This window comes from Saccopteryx bilineata, chromosome 2 (assembly GCF_036850765.1).
Source record: "Saccopteryx bilineata isolate mSacBil1 chromosome 2, mSacBil1_pri_phased_curated, whole genome shotgun sequence".
Lineage (NCBI taxonomy): Eukaryota > Metazoa > Chordata > Mammalia > Chiroptera > Emballonuridae > Saccopteryx > Saccopteryx bilineata.
This window is the reverse complement of record NC_089491.1, coordinates 388,142,666-388,162,727: the sequence shown is the minus strand read 5'-3', so window position 1 is coordinate 388,162,727 and position 20,062 is coordinate 388,142,666. Positions and strand designations below refer to the sequence as shown.

The 20,062-nt window shown below is 59.0% G+C and overlaps 1 protein-coding gene across 8 annotated transcripts in view; it reads left to right on the top strand.

The window, feature by feature from the left end:
* The window catches only part of GAS7 (growth arrest specific 7), a 213,791-nt gene that overhangs the window by 158,909 nt on the left and 34,820 nt on the right, over positions 1–20,062 (top strand). For all 8 annotated transcript variants that reach the window (XM_066264276.1, XM_066264279.1, XM_066264278.1 and 5 more), the window contains exons 4-6: positions 9,577–9,662; positions 16,505–16,558; positions 19,461–19,550. In XM_066264276.1, coding sequence (XP_066120373.1) covers positions 9,577–9,662; positions 16,505–16,558; positions 19,461–19,550 — 230 coding nt within the window. The remainder of the gene's footprint in view (positions 1–9,576; positions 9,663–16,504; positions 16,559–19,460; positions 19,551–20,062) is intronic.

Sequence of the window (20,062 nt, the reverse complement as noted above, 5' to 3'; positions counted from 1 at the left end):
CTTCTGCCACAACGGAAATGTTCCGTAGCCGCCCTGTGTGGCGTGGTAGCCGCCAGTCACAGGTGGCTAATGTGACCAGCGTTCCCTGAGGAATTGAATTGTTCATGTACTTTAACTTAATACGGTACCTCTTCTGTGTTGGAATAATTTTAGATTTACTGAGACGTGGTCAAGACAGGACAGAGAGGTCTTGTGTACCTTCTACTCAGCTTCCCCTAACGCCAGCATCTCACGTACCCCGGTGCTCTTGTCACCGCTGAGCAACAAGCGCTGTGCGTTCCTGTCAGTGGAACAGAGCTGGACTTCAGCAGTGTTCCTTTCTCTGTTCTGGGATCCAGTCCCAGATACCACATTGCATTTAGATGGATCTATCTTCCCTCCTTCCTTCCTCCCTCCCTCCCTCCCTCCCTCCCTCCCTCCCTCCCTCCCTCCCTCCTTTCCTTTCCTTTCTTTCTTCCTTCTTTCTTTCTTTCATTCATTCTTTCTTTCTTTTAAATTTCAGTAGCCACCTGTGGGCCCTGGCCAGGTGCCCAGTTGGTTAGGGTGTTATGTACTGATACGCCAAAGTTGTGGGTTCCCTCCCCGGTCAGGGCAGATGCAAGGATCAACCAATAAATGCATAAATAAGTGGAACAACAAATCTCTCTCTCTCTCTCTCCCTCGTTCTCCTTCTCTCTTTCCCTCCCCCCTTCCTCTCTCAAAACTAAAATAAATAGATAAATAAAATAAATAAAAGCCACTGTAGCCAGGGGCAACCTCATCACCTGGGCAGGTGCAGCCAGTGAATTCTTTTCTGAGCTTGTGGGCCTAGATGATCAATGAACTTGCGTTTCTGTTTTTTGCTTTTTTTATTTTTTAAGACGGAGGACGTCTGTCGCCCGTTGAGCCCCCCTGGGGTGCGCCGTGACCCTGCAGTTCTCCCCATCTCTCCTCCTCCGAGGGTGCCAGGCTGGGACACAAAGGCAGGGAGACGAGGTGTCAGAGCAGAGAGCCGCTGCGTGGGGAGAAACGGTTGGATGGAAAATTAGTTTTTCTTTCCCAGTAATTGTTTTGACATGAGCAGTAATTAGCCCACAGCTGACGGACCAGAACCGAAGTGAGAACAAGAGGGTGGATTAGGGACGAAATGCCCTGTGTCAGACAGTTCCTAGCCGCGCTGGCTCAGTGGGCTGGGAGCTGGGGGGGGCGGGGGCTGGGGGTACACCAGCAGCAGGAGAAAGCGGGGGGTTGAGTGAGAGTGTCCTGTTGGGGTGCTGTGAGTAAGTAGAGGAGAGCCCCTGCCCTCAAGGAGTTGGGGGCGATCTGGGTTTACAGGGACCCCACACCATGAAAGGGGGTAGCGACTGATTCTAAACCAAGGGTTGCTCAGGTAAGAGCTCCCACATTCTGTTGTCAGAGTCCCACTGAAAGGTGGTTCTGTGTTTCATTGTCATGGTAGGCGTTACAATCAGGGTCCTGTTGGCCATCGTATAGTAAACAGAGAGACATACCGCAAACGTCTATACTGTGGTGCAGTTTGTGCCTGGGTGTTTTGTTTTGTTGGTGAGAGTTCAAATGAATTTGCTCATCCAACTCTCTGGGTCTAGTGCCTTTTGGAGGGAGGTCATTTTTCCAAGGCTTTACTCACCTTGGTGTTTCTAGTGTCTTTTGAAACCATTTTTGATCACCGGAATCTTAAGAAAGGTTTTGTATGTGTTAACGTGGAATTATAAATCCTATCCTCTTGTATTAAAAAAATAATTTCGCCTGGCCTGTGGTGGGACAGTGGATAAAGCATTGACCTGGAATGCTGAGGTCGCCGGGTCAAAACCCTGGGCTTGCCCGGTCAAGGCATATATGGCAGTTGATGCCTCCCACTCCTCCACTCATTCTCTCTCTCTCTCTCTCTCTCCCTATCTCCTCTCTAAAATGAATAAATGAAATCTTTAAAAAATAAATAAAAATAAAATGTCTGCTTTTTGTTGTGCTTATGTTTTCTTTCCAATTCCCAATTCTAAACATTTGTGTTCTCTTTCACACTCGGATTACACGAGCTGATTGGCTTTTTTTTATTGCTGTGACCTTCCCCCCGCCCCCCCCCCAAATAAACCACAAACAAAGAGAACCAGCCAGGGTTATTAACGTTATCCCGCTTCCTACCTCATGAATTTCTGTTGCCATATTTATACCTCGTTCTCGTGTTTTCCTTTGGTTTATTTCATTGGCTTTTGCTTTTTTTTTTTTTTTTTTCCTAAACTCTTAAATGGAATGTTTAGTTCATTTTTTATTTATCCTTGGCTTTGGTGATGAGGTAATTGAGGCTGTAAGTTTTCCTCCAAATATTATTCGGGTCTTGCCCCATTTGTTTTTGCTACATTCTCCCTTCTTACCTCCTAAATATTATGTCATTATTGTTGTAAATTCCTCCTCAACCTGTGATTATCTAACAAGGCATTTTCTCACATTTCTAAGCATTTGGGAGTTGGGGAGACGGGGAGCTATACGTTTGTTCTTTTATTATCAATGTCCACATTTATTACCTTTCTGCTCAAAGAAGGTGGCTTGTGTGATTTGTGCCCTTTGCAATTTATTGAGACATTATTTATGGCTTAAGGATGCCCAGTATTTATACACACATTTATATATTTTTTTAATGTTCCATGACTTCTTGGCAAGAGATACTCTCTTTGTTTGTAGAGTATTATATATCATGCATCTTGTTCCATCAGCCTTTCAAATGAAATTAGCGAGATCTCCCCACGTCCGCCCTGCTGTCCACGAGTCGGGCTCAGACGGACGGAGAGAGCGGCGTGTCAGGGCCTCCTGCTGTCCACGAGTTGGGTGTGAACAGATGGAGAGAGTGGCGTGTCAGGGCCTCCTGCTGTCCACGAGTCGGGCGTGAACAGATGGACAGAGTGGTGTGTCAGGGCGTCCTGCTGTCCACGAGTCGGGCACGGACAGACGGAGAGAGCGGCGTGTCAGGACATCCTGCTGTCCACGAGTCGGGCGTGGATGGACGGAGAGAGCGGCGTGTCAGGGCGTCCTGCTGTCCACGAGTCGGGCGTGGACGGACAGAGAGAGTGGTGTGTCAGGGCGTCCTGCTGTCCACGAGTCGGGCGTGGACGGACAGAGAGAGCGGTGTGTCAGGGCCTCCTGCTGTCCACGAGTCGGGCGTGGACGGACAGAGAGAGTGGTGTGTCAGGGCGTCCTGCTGTCCACGAGTCGGGCGTGGACGGACAGAGAGAGTGGTGTGTCAGGGCGTCCTGCTGTCCACGAGTCGGGCGCAGATGAGGAGAGCGATGTGTCAGGGCGTCCTGCTGTCCACGAGTTGGGCTCAGACGGACGGAGAGAGTGTCGTGTCAGGGCCTCCTGCTGTCCACGAGTTGGGCGTGGACAGATGGAGAGAGCGGTGTGTCAGGGCCTCCTGCTGTCCACGAGTCGGGCTCAGACGGACGGAGAGAGCGGTGTGTCAGGGCCTCCTGCTGTCCACGAGTCGGGCATGGATGGACGGAGAGAACGGTGTGTCAGGGCGCCCTGCTGTCCACGAGTCGGGCGCAGACGGAGAGAGCAGTGTGTCAGGGCCTCCTGCTGTCCACGAGTCAGGCGTGGACAGAGAGAGAGAGCGGTGTGTCAGGGCCTCCTGCTGTCCACGAGTCGGGTGTAGACGGACGGAGAGAGCGGTGTGTCAGGGCCTCCTGCTGTCCACGAGTCGGGCGTGGACGGACAGAGAGAGTGGTGTGTCAGGGCCTCCTGCTGTCCACGAGTCGGGCTCAGACGGACGGAGAGAGCAGTGTGTCAGGGCCTCCTGCTGTCCACGAGTCGGGCGCGGACGGACGGAGAGAGCGGTGTGTCAGGGCGTCCTGCTGTCCACGAGTCGGGTGCAGACGGACGGAGAGAGTGGTGTGTCAGGGCGTCCTGCTGTCCACGAGTCAGGCGTGGACGGACAGAGAGAGCGGTGTGTCAGGGCCTCCTGCCGTCCACGAGTCGGGCATGGACGGACAGAGAGAGTGGTGTGTCAGGGTGTCCTGCTGTCCACGAGTCGGGCGTGGACGGACAGAGAGAGCGGTGTGTCAGGGCGTCCTGCCGTCCACGAGTCGGGGGCAGACGGACGGAGAGAGCGGCGTGTCAGGGCGTCCTGCTGTCCACGAGTCGGGCACAGACGGACGGAGAGAGCGGTGTGTCAGGGCCTCCAGCTGTCCACGAGTTGGGCGCAGACGGACGGAGAGAGTGGTGTGTCAGGGCGTCCTGCTGTCCACGAGTCGGGCGTGGATGGACGGAGAGAGCGGCGTGTCAGGACCTCCTGCTGTCCACGAGTCGGGCATGGACGGACAGAGAGAGTGGTGTGTCAGGGCGTCCTGCCGTCCACGAGTCGGGCATGGACGGACAGAGAGAGTGGTGTGTCAGGGCCTCCTGCCGTCCACGAGTCGGGCATGGACGGACAGAGAGAGTGGTGTGTCAGGGCGTCCTGCCGTCCACGAGTCGGGCGCAGATGGACGGAGAGAGCGGCGTGTCAGGGCGTCCTGCTGTCCACGAGTCGGGCACAGACGGACGGAGAGAGCGGTGTGTCAGGGCCTCCAGCTGTCCACGAGTCGGGCGTGGATGGACGGAGAGAGCGGCGTGTCAGGACCTCCTGCTGTCCACGAGTCGGGCACGGATGGACGGAGAGATCAGAGTGTCAGGGCGTCCTGCTGTCCACAAGTCAGGCGTGGACAGATGGAGAGAGCGGTGTGTCAGGGCGTCCTGCTGTCCACAAGTCAGACGTGGACAGATGGAGAGAGCGGTGTGTCAGGGCGTCCTGCTGTCCACGAGTCGGGCGCAGACGGACGGAGAGAGCGGTGTGTCAGGGTGTCCTGCTGTCCACGAGTCGGGCGCAGACGGACGGAGAGAGCGGTATGTCAGGGCGTCCTGCTGTCCACAAGTCGGGCTCAGACGGACGGAGAGAGTGGTGTGTCAGGGCCTCCTGCTGTCCACGAGTCGGGCACGGACAGATGGAGAGAGTGGTGTGTCAGGGCCTCCTGCTGTCCACGAGTCGGGCTCAGACGGACGGAGAGAGCGGCGTGTCAGGGCCTCCTGCTGTCCACGAGTCGGGCACGGACAGATAGAGAGAGTGGTGTGTCAGGGCCTCCTGCTGTCCACGAGTCGGGCTCAGACGGACGGAGAGAGCGGCATGTCAGGGCCTCCTGCTGTCCACGAGTCGGGCACGGACAGATGGAGAGAGCGGTGTGTCAGGGCCTCCTGCTGTCCACGAGTCGGGCTCAGACGGACGGAGAGAGCAGTGTGTCAGGGCCTCCTGCTGTCCACGAGTCGGGCGTGGACGGACAGAGAGAGCGGTGTGTCAGGGCCTCCTGCTGTCCACGAGTCGGGTGCAGACGGACGGAGAGAGTGGTGTGTCAGGGCGTCCTGCTGTCCACGAGTCGGGCGTGGACGGACAGAGAGAGCGGTGTGTCAGGGCCTCCTGCCGTCCACGAGTCGGGCATGGACGGACAGAGAGAGTGGTGTGTCAGGGCCTCCTGCTGTCCACGAGTCGGGCTCAGACGGACGGAGAGAGCAGTGTGTCAGGGCCTCCTGCTGTCCACGAGTCGGGCGTGGACGGACGGAGAGAGCGGTGTGTCAGGGCCTCCTGCTGTCCACGAGTCGGGCGTGGACGGACGGAGAGAGGGGTGTGTCAGGGCGCCCTGCTGTCCACGAGTCGGGCGCAGACGAGGAGAGTGGTGTGTCAGGGCGTCCTGCTGTCCACGAGTCGGGCGTGGACGGACAGAGAGAGTGGTGTGTCAGGGCCTCCTGCTGTCCACGAGTCGGGCTCAGACGGACGGAGAGAGCGGTGTGTCAGGGCGTCCTGCTGTCCACAAGTCAGGCGTGGACAGATGGAGAGAGCGGTGTGTCAGGGCGTCCTGCTGTCCACGAGTCGGGTGCAGACGGACGGAGAGAGTGGTGTGTCAGGGCGTCCTGCTGTCCACGAGTCGGGCGTGGACGGACAGAGAGAGCGGTGTGTCAGGGCCTCCTGCCGTCCACGAGTCGGGCATGGACGGACAGAGAGAGTGGTGTGTCAGGGCCTCCTGCTGTCCACGAGTCGGGCTCAGACGGACGGAGAGAGCAGTGTGTCAGGGCGTCCTGCCGTCCACGAGTCGGGCACAGACGGACGGAGAGAGCGGTGTGTCAGGGCGTCCTGCTGTCCACAAGTCAGGCGTGGACAGATGGAGAGAGCGGTGTGTCAGGGCGTCCTGCTGTCCACGAGTCGGGTGCAGACGGACGGAGAGAGTGGTGTGTCAGGGCGTCCTGCTGTCCACGAGTCGGGCGTGGACGGACAGAGAGAGCGGTGTGTCAGGGCCTCCTGCCGTCCACGAGTCGGGCATGGACGGACAGAGAGAGTGGTGTGTCAGGGCCTCCTGCTGTCCACGAGTCGGGCTCAGACGGACGGAGAGAGCAGTGTGTCAGGGCCTCCTGCTGTCCACGAGTCGGGCGTGGACGGACGGAGAGAGCGGTGTGTCAGGGCGTCCTGCTGTCCACGAGTCGGGTGCAGACGGACGGAGAGAGTGGTGTGTCAGGGCGTCCTGCTGTCCACGAGTCAGGCGTGGACGGACAGAGAGAGCGGTGTGTCAGGGCCTCCTGCCGTCCACGAGTCGGGCATGGACGGACAGAGAGAGTGGTGTGTCAGGGCGTCCTGCCGTCCACGAGTCGGGCGCAGACGGACGGAGAGAGCGGCGTGTCAGGGCGTCCTGCTGTCCACGAGTCGGGCACAGACGGACGGAGAGAGCGGTGTGTCAGGGCCTCCAGCTGTCCACGAGTCGGGAGCAGACGGACGGAGAGAGCGGTGTGTCAGGGCGTCCTGCTGTCCACGAGTCGGGTGCAGACGGACAGAGAGAGCGTCCTGCTGTCCATGAGCCGGGCACGGACAGACAGAGAGAGCGGCGTGTCAGGGCCTCCTGCTGTCCACGAGTCGGGCACGGACAGACGGAGAGAGCGGTGTGTCAGGGCCTCCTGCTGTCCACGAGTCGGGCACGGACGGACAGAGAGAGTGGTGTGTCAGGGCGTCCTGCTGTCCACGAGTCGGGCGTGGACGGACAGAGAGAGTGGTGTGTCAGGGCGTCCTGCTGTCCACGAGTCGGGCGTGGACGGACAGAGAGAGCGGTGTGTCAGGGCCTCCTGCCGTCCACGAGTCGGGCGTGGACGGACGGAGAGAGCGGCGTGTCAGGGCGTCCTGCTGTCCACGAGTCGGGCGAGGACGGACGGAGAGAGCGGCGTGTCAGGGCGTCCTCCCGTCCACGAGTCGGGCGCGGACGGACGGAAAGAGCGGCGTGTCAGGGCGTCCTGCCGTCCACGAGTCGGGCGCGGACGGACGGAGAGAGTGGCGTGTCAGGGCGTCCTGCCGTCCACGAGTCGGGCGCGGACGGACGGAGAGAGCGGCGTGTCAGGGCGTCCTGCTGTCCACGAGTCGGGTGCAGACGGACAGAGAGAGCGTCCTGCTGTCCATGAGCCGGGCACGGACAGACGGAGAGAGCGGCGTGTCAGGGCCTCCTGCTGTCCACGAGTCGGGCACGGACAGACGGAGAGAGCGGTGTGTCAGGGCCTCCTGCTGTCCACGAGTCGGGCACGGACAGACGGAGAGAGCGGTGTGTCAGGGCCTCCTGCTGTCCCTCTCTGAGCGTTTTCGTCTCAGTGCTGTGCCGCTGGATAAGGAGAGTTTCTCGAGTGTGCTGCCTTCCGGTGGGGTCGTGTTTAGCAGAGATCTAACGTCCTCGGTGGCATCACTCATGCGGATATGAGTAGACTGTCCTCTGCCCCCCTCGGCCTGGCATTCTCTGCAGCGCTTGGAATCCTGTCACCCCTTTCCCTGGGGGGCACTCCTGGGGAGAGTCAGCGTTTGACCAGCTGCCCAGAGGTCCGGTGCAAGCCAGGACTGTGGCTGCCCACCCCGGCTTAATGTTTTCCTTGTTGTTTCCCTAGTCACTCACTGCACTGGGGGCCGGCGCTGTGCCCAGCTCTCTGTGTCCTGGGGAGTCTGTGCCCACTGACTCTGTCCATCAGGAACCTGCACATGCAGCTTTGCCCGCAGGTGGCCCTGCATCTTTCTCTGCCAGCAGTGGGGGGCGGGGGGGCAGCATGAGAAAGCTCTCCATGGGGGGCCTTCCTCCCCCGTGGCTTGCCTCCCGCCCCGCGCCACTCCAGATGAGCAGGTGTGGCTGACTTTCCCTCCTTCTCCTGCCTGCCTTCGGCCACACGCAGAGCTCTCTCCACACAGGCTGTGATTTGGGCGGCCCTGTGCACTCAGACCCCCAGTCTGGCCCGCGGGGGACATGTGTGGTGGCGGTTCCCACAAGCCCGGGCTTTCTCGGGTCTCCAGCGACCCTGCGGTCTCGAGGCCCCGGGCGGCCACGTGCGGGAACAAGGCAGCAGGCCTCCCTCTCTCCACCCCCCACTCCCCTTTATTCTCAGGAAGTCCCCTATCATTCACAGATCCGTTCTACAAGTACTGTCTCATGTGACGTTCATACCAACAAAGCAGGACTGGCGACTGGGCAGAGTCGTCCCCATGTTGTGGGCAGGGAGGCCGGGGCTCACTGGGAGGAACCACTCTGCAGCTCACTACCCGTCCCCGGGGGAGCAGCGCCCCGTGGGGGTGGACAGGGAGGCTGGGGCTCACTGGGAGGAACCACTCTGCAGCTCACTACCCGTCCCCGGGGGAGCAGTGCCCTGTGGGGGTGGACAGGGAGGCTGGGGCTCACTGGGAGGAACCACTCTGCAGCTCACTACCCGTCCCCGGGGGAGCAGCGCCCCGTGGGGGTGGACAGGGAGGCCGGGGCTCACTGGGAGGAACTACTCTGCAGCTCACTACCCGTCCCCGGGGGAGCAGCGCCCCGTGGCGTAGCTGGGCCCGCACGGGCCGCCTCAGCTATGGTGAGGGTGTCTGTGCCACAGACATTGGTAAATGCTGCAAACCAGCACCCCCCCCCGGCCCTGGGGCAGGTCTAGCTGCTCACATTAGGAGAATGAGTGAACATCATAGGCATAAGATTTAAGAGCCTTGAATTTAAAAAAAAAAAAAAAACTTTGGGAAAACCCACTCAAGGAAAATTTTCATAGGATCACCTGGCTATTAATTGGCAAAGCCCGTTGCCATGGAAACCGGTAACCACAGTCCTCCTCCCGTTACACTCACACCATACTGTGACGGTGAAGGGGAGAGGACCAGAGAGAGGGTTGGGGGAGTTATAGGAAGGTGCTGGCCGGGCCTCCTGACCCCGCGGAGAGAGATCGGGCCCTGGGTCAGCACCCGTGACCACAGCTGGTGTGGCGTCTTCCCTGATGGCCTTTGGGTGATCGTGGCCTCACCTCGTATAAGCACATTCCTTTTCCTCTGTGGTTCAAAAAGAGACTTGTTCCCGAGGCCTTCAGTAAGTGGGAGCCGGGGATTAGAGAGACGCTGTATACCCGTTCCCAGCCCTGTGAATACCGGTAAGATCCTGAGACAGGGTCCTCACCGCTCGAGGCCTCTCCGAATCCGGCCGTGAGGTGGCGGAAGGGGCCGCGGTTGACAGGAAGTCAGAGGGGCCGGCCTGTGGCCGGCACAGCAGCTGAGCGGTGTTTCTGTCCCCACAGTGAATGGATACCACACGTCAGGGACCCCGGCGCACCCCCCCGAGACTGCCCACATGAGTGTCCGAAAGTCCACCGTCGATTCCCAGGTAAGGGGTCCCGGCGTGGGAGGCAGGGGTAGGCCACCGTGCAGGACCAGGGAGGTGTCATGAAGGTGGGCACATCATGGGGGTGAAGGTGGCCACATCCAGCCCGCTTCTGCCCTGAGTAGAAAGTAGTTGGTCTACCTGGGTCATTCCAATGGGCCCCGACGGGGGGAGGCTGGGCACCTGTGGTTCGTCTGGTTTTCTCTCGCAGTTGGGGTGGTTTGGTGTGGGGAGATGGTGACCGGGTTGTAACTGTTGTTCGGACAGAGGGTGTCAGCCTGCTCTTTGGATTCCTGGTACAGAGTCTAGGTTTCCCATGACTTGAAGAATATGGAGGAGACCGGGTCATTTTCTATTTCTTTACATTCCCCTCCGACCCCAGACCTGACCCAGATGGAATCTGATAAAAATGTTTCCTCACGTTTCATAACCCAGCGCGGAGACGGCCATGGGCTACAAGAAAATGGGAGTACGTGCGAGATTCCCACACTGCTTTGCATCCATAGTCTCAGTCGACAGACACTTGTGCAAACGCACGAGGCTGGCCACCATACACTTCCCACGTCATAGGTGAGGTCCCTGAGGCCCCGCCTGGGTAAGTGACCCGTTGAGGTTGACATGGTCACTCAGGGAGAAGACTGGACCTCGATGCCAAGTCCTGTGGTCCTCAGTGGCATCACGCTGCGTCTCAGCAGCTGAGGGCGTGTCTTACTTGAGTCTGTTCATAAATGATCTAGAAGACGTCCTCAGTGAGGCTTCCAAACATCAGCCCCTCCCGGGAGTGAACGTGCCAGGCCCCAAGCGCAGCGGTGCCAATGGTGATCACAACAGCTGCTTGTTATCAGCAATCGTGGGGAGCACGTGCCTCTCACCAAAAGACCCACCTCGGGGTCCGCCGCTCGGGCTGGCTAAAGGCGACTCGGAGCATTCACGCAGGCCAGAGCGCTCGTTTTCGAAAACGTAATGGAATTGTTGTCTCGGTACAGCTGAGCGCGGGGCTCGGGCTCAGTGCAAAGTCTGGGAAGGAGTTCTGAGACGCGGGCGGGCCGAGGCGTCCTCTCTCCGGTGGATTTAAGTGTCCCCCGGTCCTCTCGTTAGAACACAGATGCCAACTCGGGAGGGCTAGGGAGGCGCCCGAGGTTCTGTGTCTCCAGACAGCCCCCAGGCGGTGGTGCTGGCTGGGGGACCCGCTGGGGGGCAGCGAGGATCTAGGCGGGGTCACTGGTACACGGCGTGGGTGTCCCCTGCAGTGCCCGTGCCCGTGGCGCCCAGCAGAGCCCTGGCCTCGTGGGCTTCCTGCTGAGCCGCCCCCTCAGCCTTCTCCACCGGCCTCGCTCAGTCCGTCTGAGATTAAGCTGCTTTACAGCCTGGCTGGGGAGTGTTTCCTGAAGGCAGCAGCCTAAGCTCTACGGTGGTTCCTCAACGGCGGAAGACGCCCGGGGCCGCCCTGCGCAGCATCGGGAAGAATATTGCACATTACTCCCCCATCACTCTTCCCAGCAGAACATGGCTCCCCACCCCGCCCCAAAATACTACAGAGTTGTTACTCCATCATTGAAGACAAAAAATACATGCCGATCACAACCTTCTCCGATGGTGCATGCCTTCAGCCTCTGCCCCGGTAACCTCCCTTCCAGCGGCTGTTCTTGGGGTCCACTCCGGGGTTCCAACTTCCGTGTGAAGCGGCTCACCTAGGCAGTGTTTATGGAGCTGAACGCTGGAGCCCCACCTAACCGTCCAGCAACGGGGGGTGGGGGGGTGAGGTGGGTTGTGGCACCGGACCTCCAGCCTGCCAGTGATGTCATGCAGCCCATTAAAAAAAGCATTCTTCTGAAGGAAAGCTACTGCTGTTGGGGAATGCTGGTAACACCCTACTGAGTGAGGACAGCGGAAGAGAAACTGCACGGCAGTCCATCCTCTCCGGGGAGAGGAACCTCTCCGGGCGGGGAGACAGGGAGCTGGAGTCTGCACCCGAGACTGTGATGCTCAAGCCGGGGACATTCGGCAATGTTTGGGGACATTTTGGTTGTCACAGCTGGGGCAGGGGGGACTGCTGGCTTCTCATTAGTAGGAGTCCGCGGTAGGCTAATGCACAGGACAGCCCCTGTCACCAAAGAATTTCCCAGTTCGAAAAGATGAAGGGTGATGAGGTTGAGAACCTTGGTCTTGGTGATTTTTACTCTCTTTATCTATTTCTTTCAAATTTCCTGAAATGAACACATTGTACTTTTGTAGAAGATAACTAGAATGAGCATGATGTAAAAAGAAGAAGAGAAGGGAGAAGTGAGAGGCAAGGTACTGGTATTGGGGGTGCCAGAGTGGCCTCCGCCATCAGGACAGCTGGAGGTGTGTGTCTTCTTTTTGGATGGTAATGTTGGCAATTGAAGTATCAAAGTAACAAGAGTAAAGAACACGGTGCGGTGGGTGCGTGGAGAAGGCAGATAACGCACTTGTGCGCAGGTCCCTGGGGCTGTATGGTAGAAGGCTGGGCTGGCTGGCTGGCTGGCTGCCCACAGAGGTGCCAGAGGCCAGTCGGGGAGCAGGAGGGCGGGCGTGGTAACCACTGAGTGCTCCCGACAGCTCCCCCAAGCACATCCGGCTCTCCTCAGCCTGCATGGCGCTTCCACGGTCCCAGGCTGTCGGTTATGATTAATAACAGTTATGACTTAATATTTGAAGAATGAATGAATGAGCAGAGGAACGCCTGACTATTTGCAATGCAGGGTGGAGGTGGACAGAGTAGCTGTTCAAACCCTTTTTGTGTTCTTTTTCTGGTACTTGGTAGCTGCCTCTTTGGACAAGCTCATCAGGAAGATGAGAATGGGGTGGGGGATTGGCAGGGGTGGGGCGTACCTACCCTTCATGGTAACCGGGACTGGGTGCCCCACTGTGCCTGACCCTGGCTGGGAGTCCAGCAGTCCCAGGAGACCTGCCCCTCCTGGTCCCAGCCCTGGGAGTCGGCAGTGCCCAGCACAGGCAGTGGGTATCTGGCGCCACCCAGTGGAAGTGTCCGAGTGTGCAGCCCTGGGCAGGCTGCCTGGGTATTGGGTAAATAAACAGGACCCACCTGGTTGGAGAGGTCCGGGAATCAAAGAGAGATAGTCCGGCTAGCCTTTGTAGAAGCACATCCTAGCCTGCGCCCTGCCTGGCTGCCTGGGGCTGCGGTGGTTGGGACCCTCTCAGATCCCTTAGTGGGTATGAGAAGGGCAAGGACCCCTCTGCCATCTACCTTTTTCAACTGTCCTGGCTTCCCTTGACCTTCCCCCCAGGAAGACATAGGAGAAGGGAAAGGGATGGGACTCAGGGCTTGGAAACGTAGGGGGCCCATTGGAAAAGAGAATTTGGGGGAGAGAGAGAGGAAAAATACTGCAATCTCATTTGTTTAATCCTTCTCCCCTCCCCTAACCCCTCCCCCCCAACCCTTCAGAAACACGGGTTCCATCGAGCATGTCATTGAGCATGTCCTCCTTGCCCGGCCGGGTCACAGACAGACACGACCTGTGCCTGATGGGGGTTGTAGCCGGTGCTGCAGGCAGACGGGAGGGAAAGGGTTGTCTCACCTCTGCAGAGAAGGGGCTGGAGGAAGTGTGTGCTGCAGGGACCTGGTGGGGTGGTGGGAGCCGTGGTGAGGGGTCAGGGAAAGACCCCTTTAGAAAAGGGGTGTAAAGATGAGCAAGGGCTTGGGCTGGCCAGCAGGTGGGGACACAGTGTTCCAGGTGGACTTGAGCGTCTTTCCATCTCAACTGTATTTCCTCCACACGTGTCCCTCTGTCCCTCCTCGCGCTGGCTCTCTTGGGAGAGGGTCCTGGCCAGTTGTCTTGTAGAAGGACCTTCATTCTTGGTCTAATTGTTTTCTTCAGCTTCGATTCAGAGTCAGCAGTTTTGCCAAGAGTACCACCCGGGGCCTGTTGAGTGCTTCTCGCTGGGTATGTGCACGCCCAGGCTCCCACCCTGCCGGCCGATGCTGGGTTTGAGCTCCTACTTATTGGGGTGATGACCGAATTTCTCCTTCACAGGGGTACCTTTTTGCTTTTTTTTTTTTTTTTTTTTTTTTTTTGTATTTTTCTGAAGCTGGAAACGGGGAGAGACAGTCAGACAGACTCCCGCATGCGCCCGACCGGGATCCACCCAGCACGCCCACCAGGGGTGATGCTCTGCCCACCAGGGGGCGATGCTCTGCCCCTCCGGGGCATCACTCTGCCGCGACCAGAGCCACTCTAGCGCCTGGGGCAGAGGCCAAGGAGCCATCCCCAGCGCCCGGGCCATCCCTGCTCCAATGGAGCCTTGGCTGCGGGAGGGGAAGAGAGAGACAGAGAGGAAGGGGGGGGTGGAGAAGCAAATGGGCGCTTCTCCTATGTGCCCTGGCCGGGAATCGAACCCGGGTCCCCCGCACACCAGGCCGACACTCTACCGCTGAGCCAACCAGCCAGGGCCCCTTTTTGCTTTTTAATGTGTCAGCAAACTGTGCGGTGATCAGGTGAGCCCGCCTGCATCTCTTGTGGCCCCTAACCATCTTTTCACCGAGGGCTTTGAGCATCCTGGACAATCGTGACCTGAATCCATTTTGACATCAGCGTTTTGCAAATGGTTATTTTCCAACTCTTTATATGCTTTCCATTGTAAGGACTCCTGCCCTCCTCTCCTCCACCACTGCTTTGGGAGTTCATCATTTGTCATCATTTTTCAGATTCACGCTCAAATGGTCCCAAGTTTGACTGGTGGGAGTCCCCTGAAGCCGGCTTCTGTGTGCTTTTGTTGTATCAAATCATTCTTGGAACCCCTCCTGACCTCCCAGAACAAGAAGTGATTCCAGGTTCACCTGACACTTGGAATGAGCCACTTCTCAAGAAGCGTCAGTTCCCTTTAGTAGGAAATAGCATTTAGGATCCAACCTGTAGCTAGAAGGTGTTCCCGCCATCAACGTTTCTCTCTCTCTCACTCCCTCTTCCTCTCTCCTGAAACTCAGTCAATAAATTTTTTTTCAAAACGAAGAAGAAAATACTGTGTGAATGGAGGAGGTAAAACCAGGACATAGAGGCTGACTATATATTTATTGGGGGGAAAAAAGAATCTCTGTTTAGGTGGACTCACACAGTTCAGATATCTGTGTGTTCAAGGAGCGACTGTTTGCTTGGCCAGCGCCTCACGTCGTGAGCCTCCGTGAGCTGCGCCCGTCTCTCCTCCCTGGAGATTGGCACCGGGGTGCACGCCCTGCGGCCTCTGTCTGCCTTCCTCCAGGGCAGCCCGGTTTGGGCAAGGGCCCCGGGGCAGAACTGACAACTCGGGAGGGTCCAGGAGATGTGAGCTGGACGAACGCATCCGTTAAGGACACTGACAAGCTGTGACTGGTCACCGGCCTGACGTTGCCCCAGATCCCGCTAGGGCCGCTAGAGAATCTGCCCCAAGCAGGGGGGCCGTGATGGAGCTGCAGAACACAGACCTGCCTGCCTCCAGGCGAGGCCCCCAGACCCTGCCTTAGAGGCGCTAGCCCACCAGAGGCTGGCTGGGTCAGAGGCTCTGGGTGATGCTGGCTGGGACTCAAATCTGGGGCACATTCCTCAGTGAGGGCCGCTGATAGCGCATGGCGAAACGGCAGCTCGGATAAGTCTTGTTCCTTGGCAGGACGGGAAAGCTAGTGAGTTCGCGTTCTTGTGTGTGACCTGGATGATCTGGGAGGTCCTCTTTCTCTGGACTGTCTTAGGGTGTCGACTTTCATTAGTCGCTTTTACTTGCCAGCCAGAGGAGGTCTGGATGGGAGTGAGGGAGTGAGGGGACCATAAGCAGCGACTCAGTCAAGCCCCTCGTGTTGCCTGATGAGCAGGGGCTGGCCCACCCCCCAGGTGATCCCCCCCGCCCCAGGGGAGCAGGGCTGAGCCGCCCCAGGAGTGGGGTAGGGGGTTCTTGGGTCCCAGACATTTGCGGAGAAACCCCTCTGTGCTTTTTCTGGGCCTTTTATCTATAAAGTCTTGACGGCCACTTCCTTATATTCCCCTAGAGAAAGATTAAGGACTCAAGTCAGTGGCCACACACACACACACACACACCGCCTCAGGGACGAGCCTGTTTATGTAACAGCTGGGAGTGCCACAGCAGAGACCTGGAGTTGACCCTCCCCCTCGGGTCATAGGCTTCTGTGACCAGCGTGCCAGTTTCAGCTGGCCCTCCTTAATTTTCCCTGTCAAAACCATCCCCAGAGACCCCGGCACGCTGCTGAGAACCCATGGGCTCAGATGTACTCAGGACAGTGGTTTTCTGGCCAGCAACAGGAAGACATAAAAAGGGCAATTTAAAGTCCAAGTGAAAGCTGGAACCCGGGCTTTTTGCAGAAAGATCCCTCCCTGCTCTCGGGGACAGAGAACAGTGAGGAGGGGGCTGAGCCGCCCCCCCCCCCCGCCCGTGCCCATGGCACACGCATGTCCAACCCGAGGGTTCCGATTAGGATGACATGTTCTGAACCTTCAGTGCCAGGAGGTGGTGGCCTGCGATCCACCTTAACTCTCTGCTCCCCAGCAGACTCTGCAGGTTCCAGCGGCAGGCGCAGCCACTTGCCAGCAGAGGGCAGCGGAGGGGTTAACTCCCCAATCACAGCCTGCGAAGAGGAGGGCGCCCAGTGTGGACAGTGAGCTCCTCCGGTGCATAGACAGCACTGGTGTGGGGTCCCGGGAACTTCTCCCTGCCCTCTCCCGGAACATGGTGACTTAGGAGTTAACGGCAGACTCAGCATCCCCGAACTTCCCCTGCACCGGGCTTTTCAACCAGTCCCACCACCTTCAGGGGACCCGAGTGAGAAGAGAGCGTCCAATATGGAGAACAGCTTTGATGATGCTCCCTGTCTTTCTCTGCAGAACCTGGGGTCCCCCTCACCAGGCAAAAGGCAGAGCAAGGAAAACACCATCACGGTAAGCGGCTCCCTGGGAGTGGCCCCTGGTTGGGCGAGGGCGAACGGGGGCTTTCCGGCCACAGCTGGGCTGTTGCCATGACGACGAGGACACAGAGAGTGGAGTGATGATGCCTAGCCTGAATCCGGGGAAGTTCCAAAGCTCAGATGTAGCCAGAGTTCCCCCTGGGTCCCCCCTCCTGTTGACTTCACAGCTCACGTCTCTCTCTCCGGAGCAGGTGGAAGGGGTGGAGGTGGGAATGGTGCTATTTCTGCAGGGCTGGCAGGCGTGGGGTGACGGGGGTGGACTGCTCCGTGAGAGGGCCGTGGTGTGTACATCGCAGCCGCCGTGGGGCTGCTTTCGTGCAGGATAACTTCTGGGAGGTGTCCACGCTGAAAACAAGGGAGTGAGCCCCAAGAATAGAGTTGCTGGGAGCCCCTGAGAGGAAGCAAGCAGCCGCTGCCCGGAGTGGCCACACCGCCTCCCAGGGTTCTTCCAAAATCCCGCCAGGCCCCACGTGCAGGCTGAGGACCGCCCACACCCCGCAGCCATATGCTTGGGGAAGGTGGGCGCCGGGCATCAGGGGGCCCCTCCGGGTGGGCGGACAGGGTGCCCAGGCGCTCAAACAGCCAAGGACTTGGAGACAGCAGAGTGTGGTCCTCGCTGTGCCGCTTGGCACATGCACAGCAGAGCTGGGGATGGGGAGCCGCTCTCTCGGGCTCCACCGCTCAGTTCTGAGCGCATCTGGCCACCCCACGGACGTGACACCGAGAGTGGGTGAGCAGCCTCGGCTCACGCGGGCGGAACACCCAGCTTGGGGGGGAGAAACAAGGTTAGGCACACAATAACACCCATACGTGCTGCCACTCGTGTGCGCACAGATTATGCACACGTCCTGTCCCGAGCGGCTCACTGAGCTGTCCGCCCGCTGTGGGACGTGTAGGGCGGCCGGACCGAGGTCGTGTGGTGACTATCAACCAGGGCTCTGCAGCTGGAGGGTGGGTCACAGGACCTGTTGGCTGTGTGGCAGCCTGGGCAAGTTTCCCTGCGTCTTCGTGTGTCTGTCCACGTCTGTACCACGGAAAGGTGGGGGGGGAGGGTGTCCGGGCCGCAGGGACAGCGTGAGGAGCAAGTCCGCATGCGGAACGCGCTTTAAACAAGGTCTGGCACATAGTCAGTGCTCAGTGGGCACTCCTATTCTCATCGCCCTGTTTACAGATGAGGAAACTGAGGCATGGCGCGTGCCCCGCCCAAAGCCACACAGCTAGGAACCATTAGGGTTCCAGACCTGTGCTCCTGCCCCCTGCCCCCCCCCTCACTGCAGGGGAAGTTGCTTCCTGAGGGCAGGGCAGGGGGCTCAGCCTGAATGGCAGTATCTGCAGCAGCTTCCTGTGACCAGAGCTGACGGGGCCAGGCAGGGGGGCCGGGCAGGGGGGCTGGGCAGGGGGGCCGGGCAGGGGGGCTAGGGCAGACCTGCCAAGGGCATCATCCTTCTCTGCACGTTGCCCCAGAACGCCCCAGAGTGGTGGCGCAAAGCGGGAACTCCCTGAAGTCCCCTGCAGAGGGCAGAGAGGGACAGGGCTGGGAGAGGAAGGAAACACTGGAATTGCAGAGCTCAGGAGAAAAGAGCAATGAAAAGTGGAAGGGAGAGTGGGAGGCCACCCAGAGCTGCCCGGAAGGCCTTGGGTGAGGGTGCCCAGGCCATCGGATGGGGCCCCAGTGGCTCGCTGTGCCTTGCCTTGGCACCAGTGCTTCGGGCTCTGTCAGAGCGGACCGGGCATGACCAGGGGTCTCCTCGGCCAGGGCACCTTGTCCCTCTGCCTGGACACCTTCCCTCCGCCTTCCCGCAGACCTAGATCAGGGCTTCCAGAGCTAGCCTGCAAAGGGAGTCGGCATCCGAAACCTCTGCGGTGCTGGTTTCAAACACAGGGGATCTCAGACCTACAGTCCACGTCTCTGTGGCCCGCTGGAAAGTCCGCACTGTGGCCGGCACCCCAGGGTTTCAGTGGACACTCAGGCCCCCGGGGAATATCTGCGGAGGACACTGAGGCTGTGCGGGGCCCTGGACCTGACCTGGCTTTGCCAGCTGCTGCCCTTGAGCCCAGGTGGCCGCACACATCTCCAGGGCGGCGGGCTGAGGCCCGTGGTGCTGTGCCCTCCTTTCCACGTAGCATGCACTCCCCCTGACCCCAGCCCCCTGGGCGTGGCCCTCCAGAGCCCATGGTCTCCGGAGGAGGAGATGTTGCCGGACCTCCCCCTGGGGGACAGGGCAGGGAGGACAGCGGGGCTCCCGCTGGCGAACGGGGTCGTCAGCCTCCAGAGGTGCTCTGTGTGTGTATAACCACATGGGTGCAGAACCCCCTCCTTTTGTTACACAAACTGGTGTGCAGCACATAGTCCTCTTCACCTCGCTCCCTCTCTTTCCGACCCACCCTCCTTTGTCAGCGCTAAGAACTTTCTCGCTGTGTCTGTCACCATGGATACAGTTCCCGGAGATGCCTGTCTGGTGCTTTGTTTATCCGCCCCCCCTGCTGATGGGCAGTGGACTTGTGTCCGGCCCCTTGCTATTACAGACAGTGTGGCGGCAAAAGGCCGGGTCTGTGTGTCAGTGCGCACCTGTGCGGATCTGTCTGTCGGAGGGACTCCGGGAACGCAGCCGCTGGGCGGAAGGCTCTGTGGTGGCAGTGCTGGTAGACACTGTCATTCTGCCCTCCGGGGAGGTGGTAGGAAGGCAGCCCTGCAGGTGGGTGTGAGTACTGATTGGCCCTCATTTGAAGTGCTGGCCGCCAGAGCATCCCACGATCCCCGTGGGCGTTCTTATCAAGCCGACCCTGAAGGGAGCTCTCTGTTCGGGTGGCAAACCTTCCCGGCCTCTGCCCGCCCTGCGGCCAAGTCACCTTCTTTCCTGGTCTGTGTCCTACAGATAAACTGTGTGACGTTCCCTCATCCAGACACGATGCCGGAGCAGCAGCTGCTGAAACCAACCGAGTGGAGTTACTGCGACTATTTCTGGGTAAGCTGTGGGTGCCTCAGTTTCCCCCACAGTGCAGCCCCCGGGACCAAGAGTGGACACCCAGGAGGGGCGCTCAGAGGCGAGGGGCCTCCCTTGTGGAAACCTAGAGTGCTGGCAGTAGATTCAACATCCGAGGCAGGAAGGGAAGACCTTCTCGGAGTCCAGATCATTCCCTAAATCTCAGAGAACCAGGAGGGTTTTCATTCGCGGTGATACGGAGACCCTGGGCAGGAAGCTGGGGGGTGGCTCTCTCCGCTGCTCAGTGAAAGCGGAAAACTGGAACCAACTTCAGTGAAGGGATCTGGAGGTGGCACCTGCTCTGTCACACTTGTGAGTGACCTCGGGCAAGGGCTTCGCCCTCTGGGCTCCCCTGTTCGCATCAGAGTCATGAGGAGGTTGGGCTCAAGGGTCTCTCTGAAGCTTCAATCTTAACAGTTCTGTGGGTCCAAAACTTTTGCCCAGTGTTTAAATGGGTGCAAAGTTTCCATTTTTCAAGATTAAAAAAAAAAAAA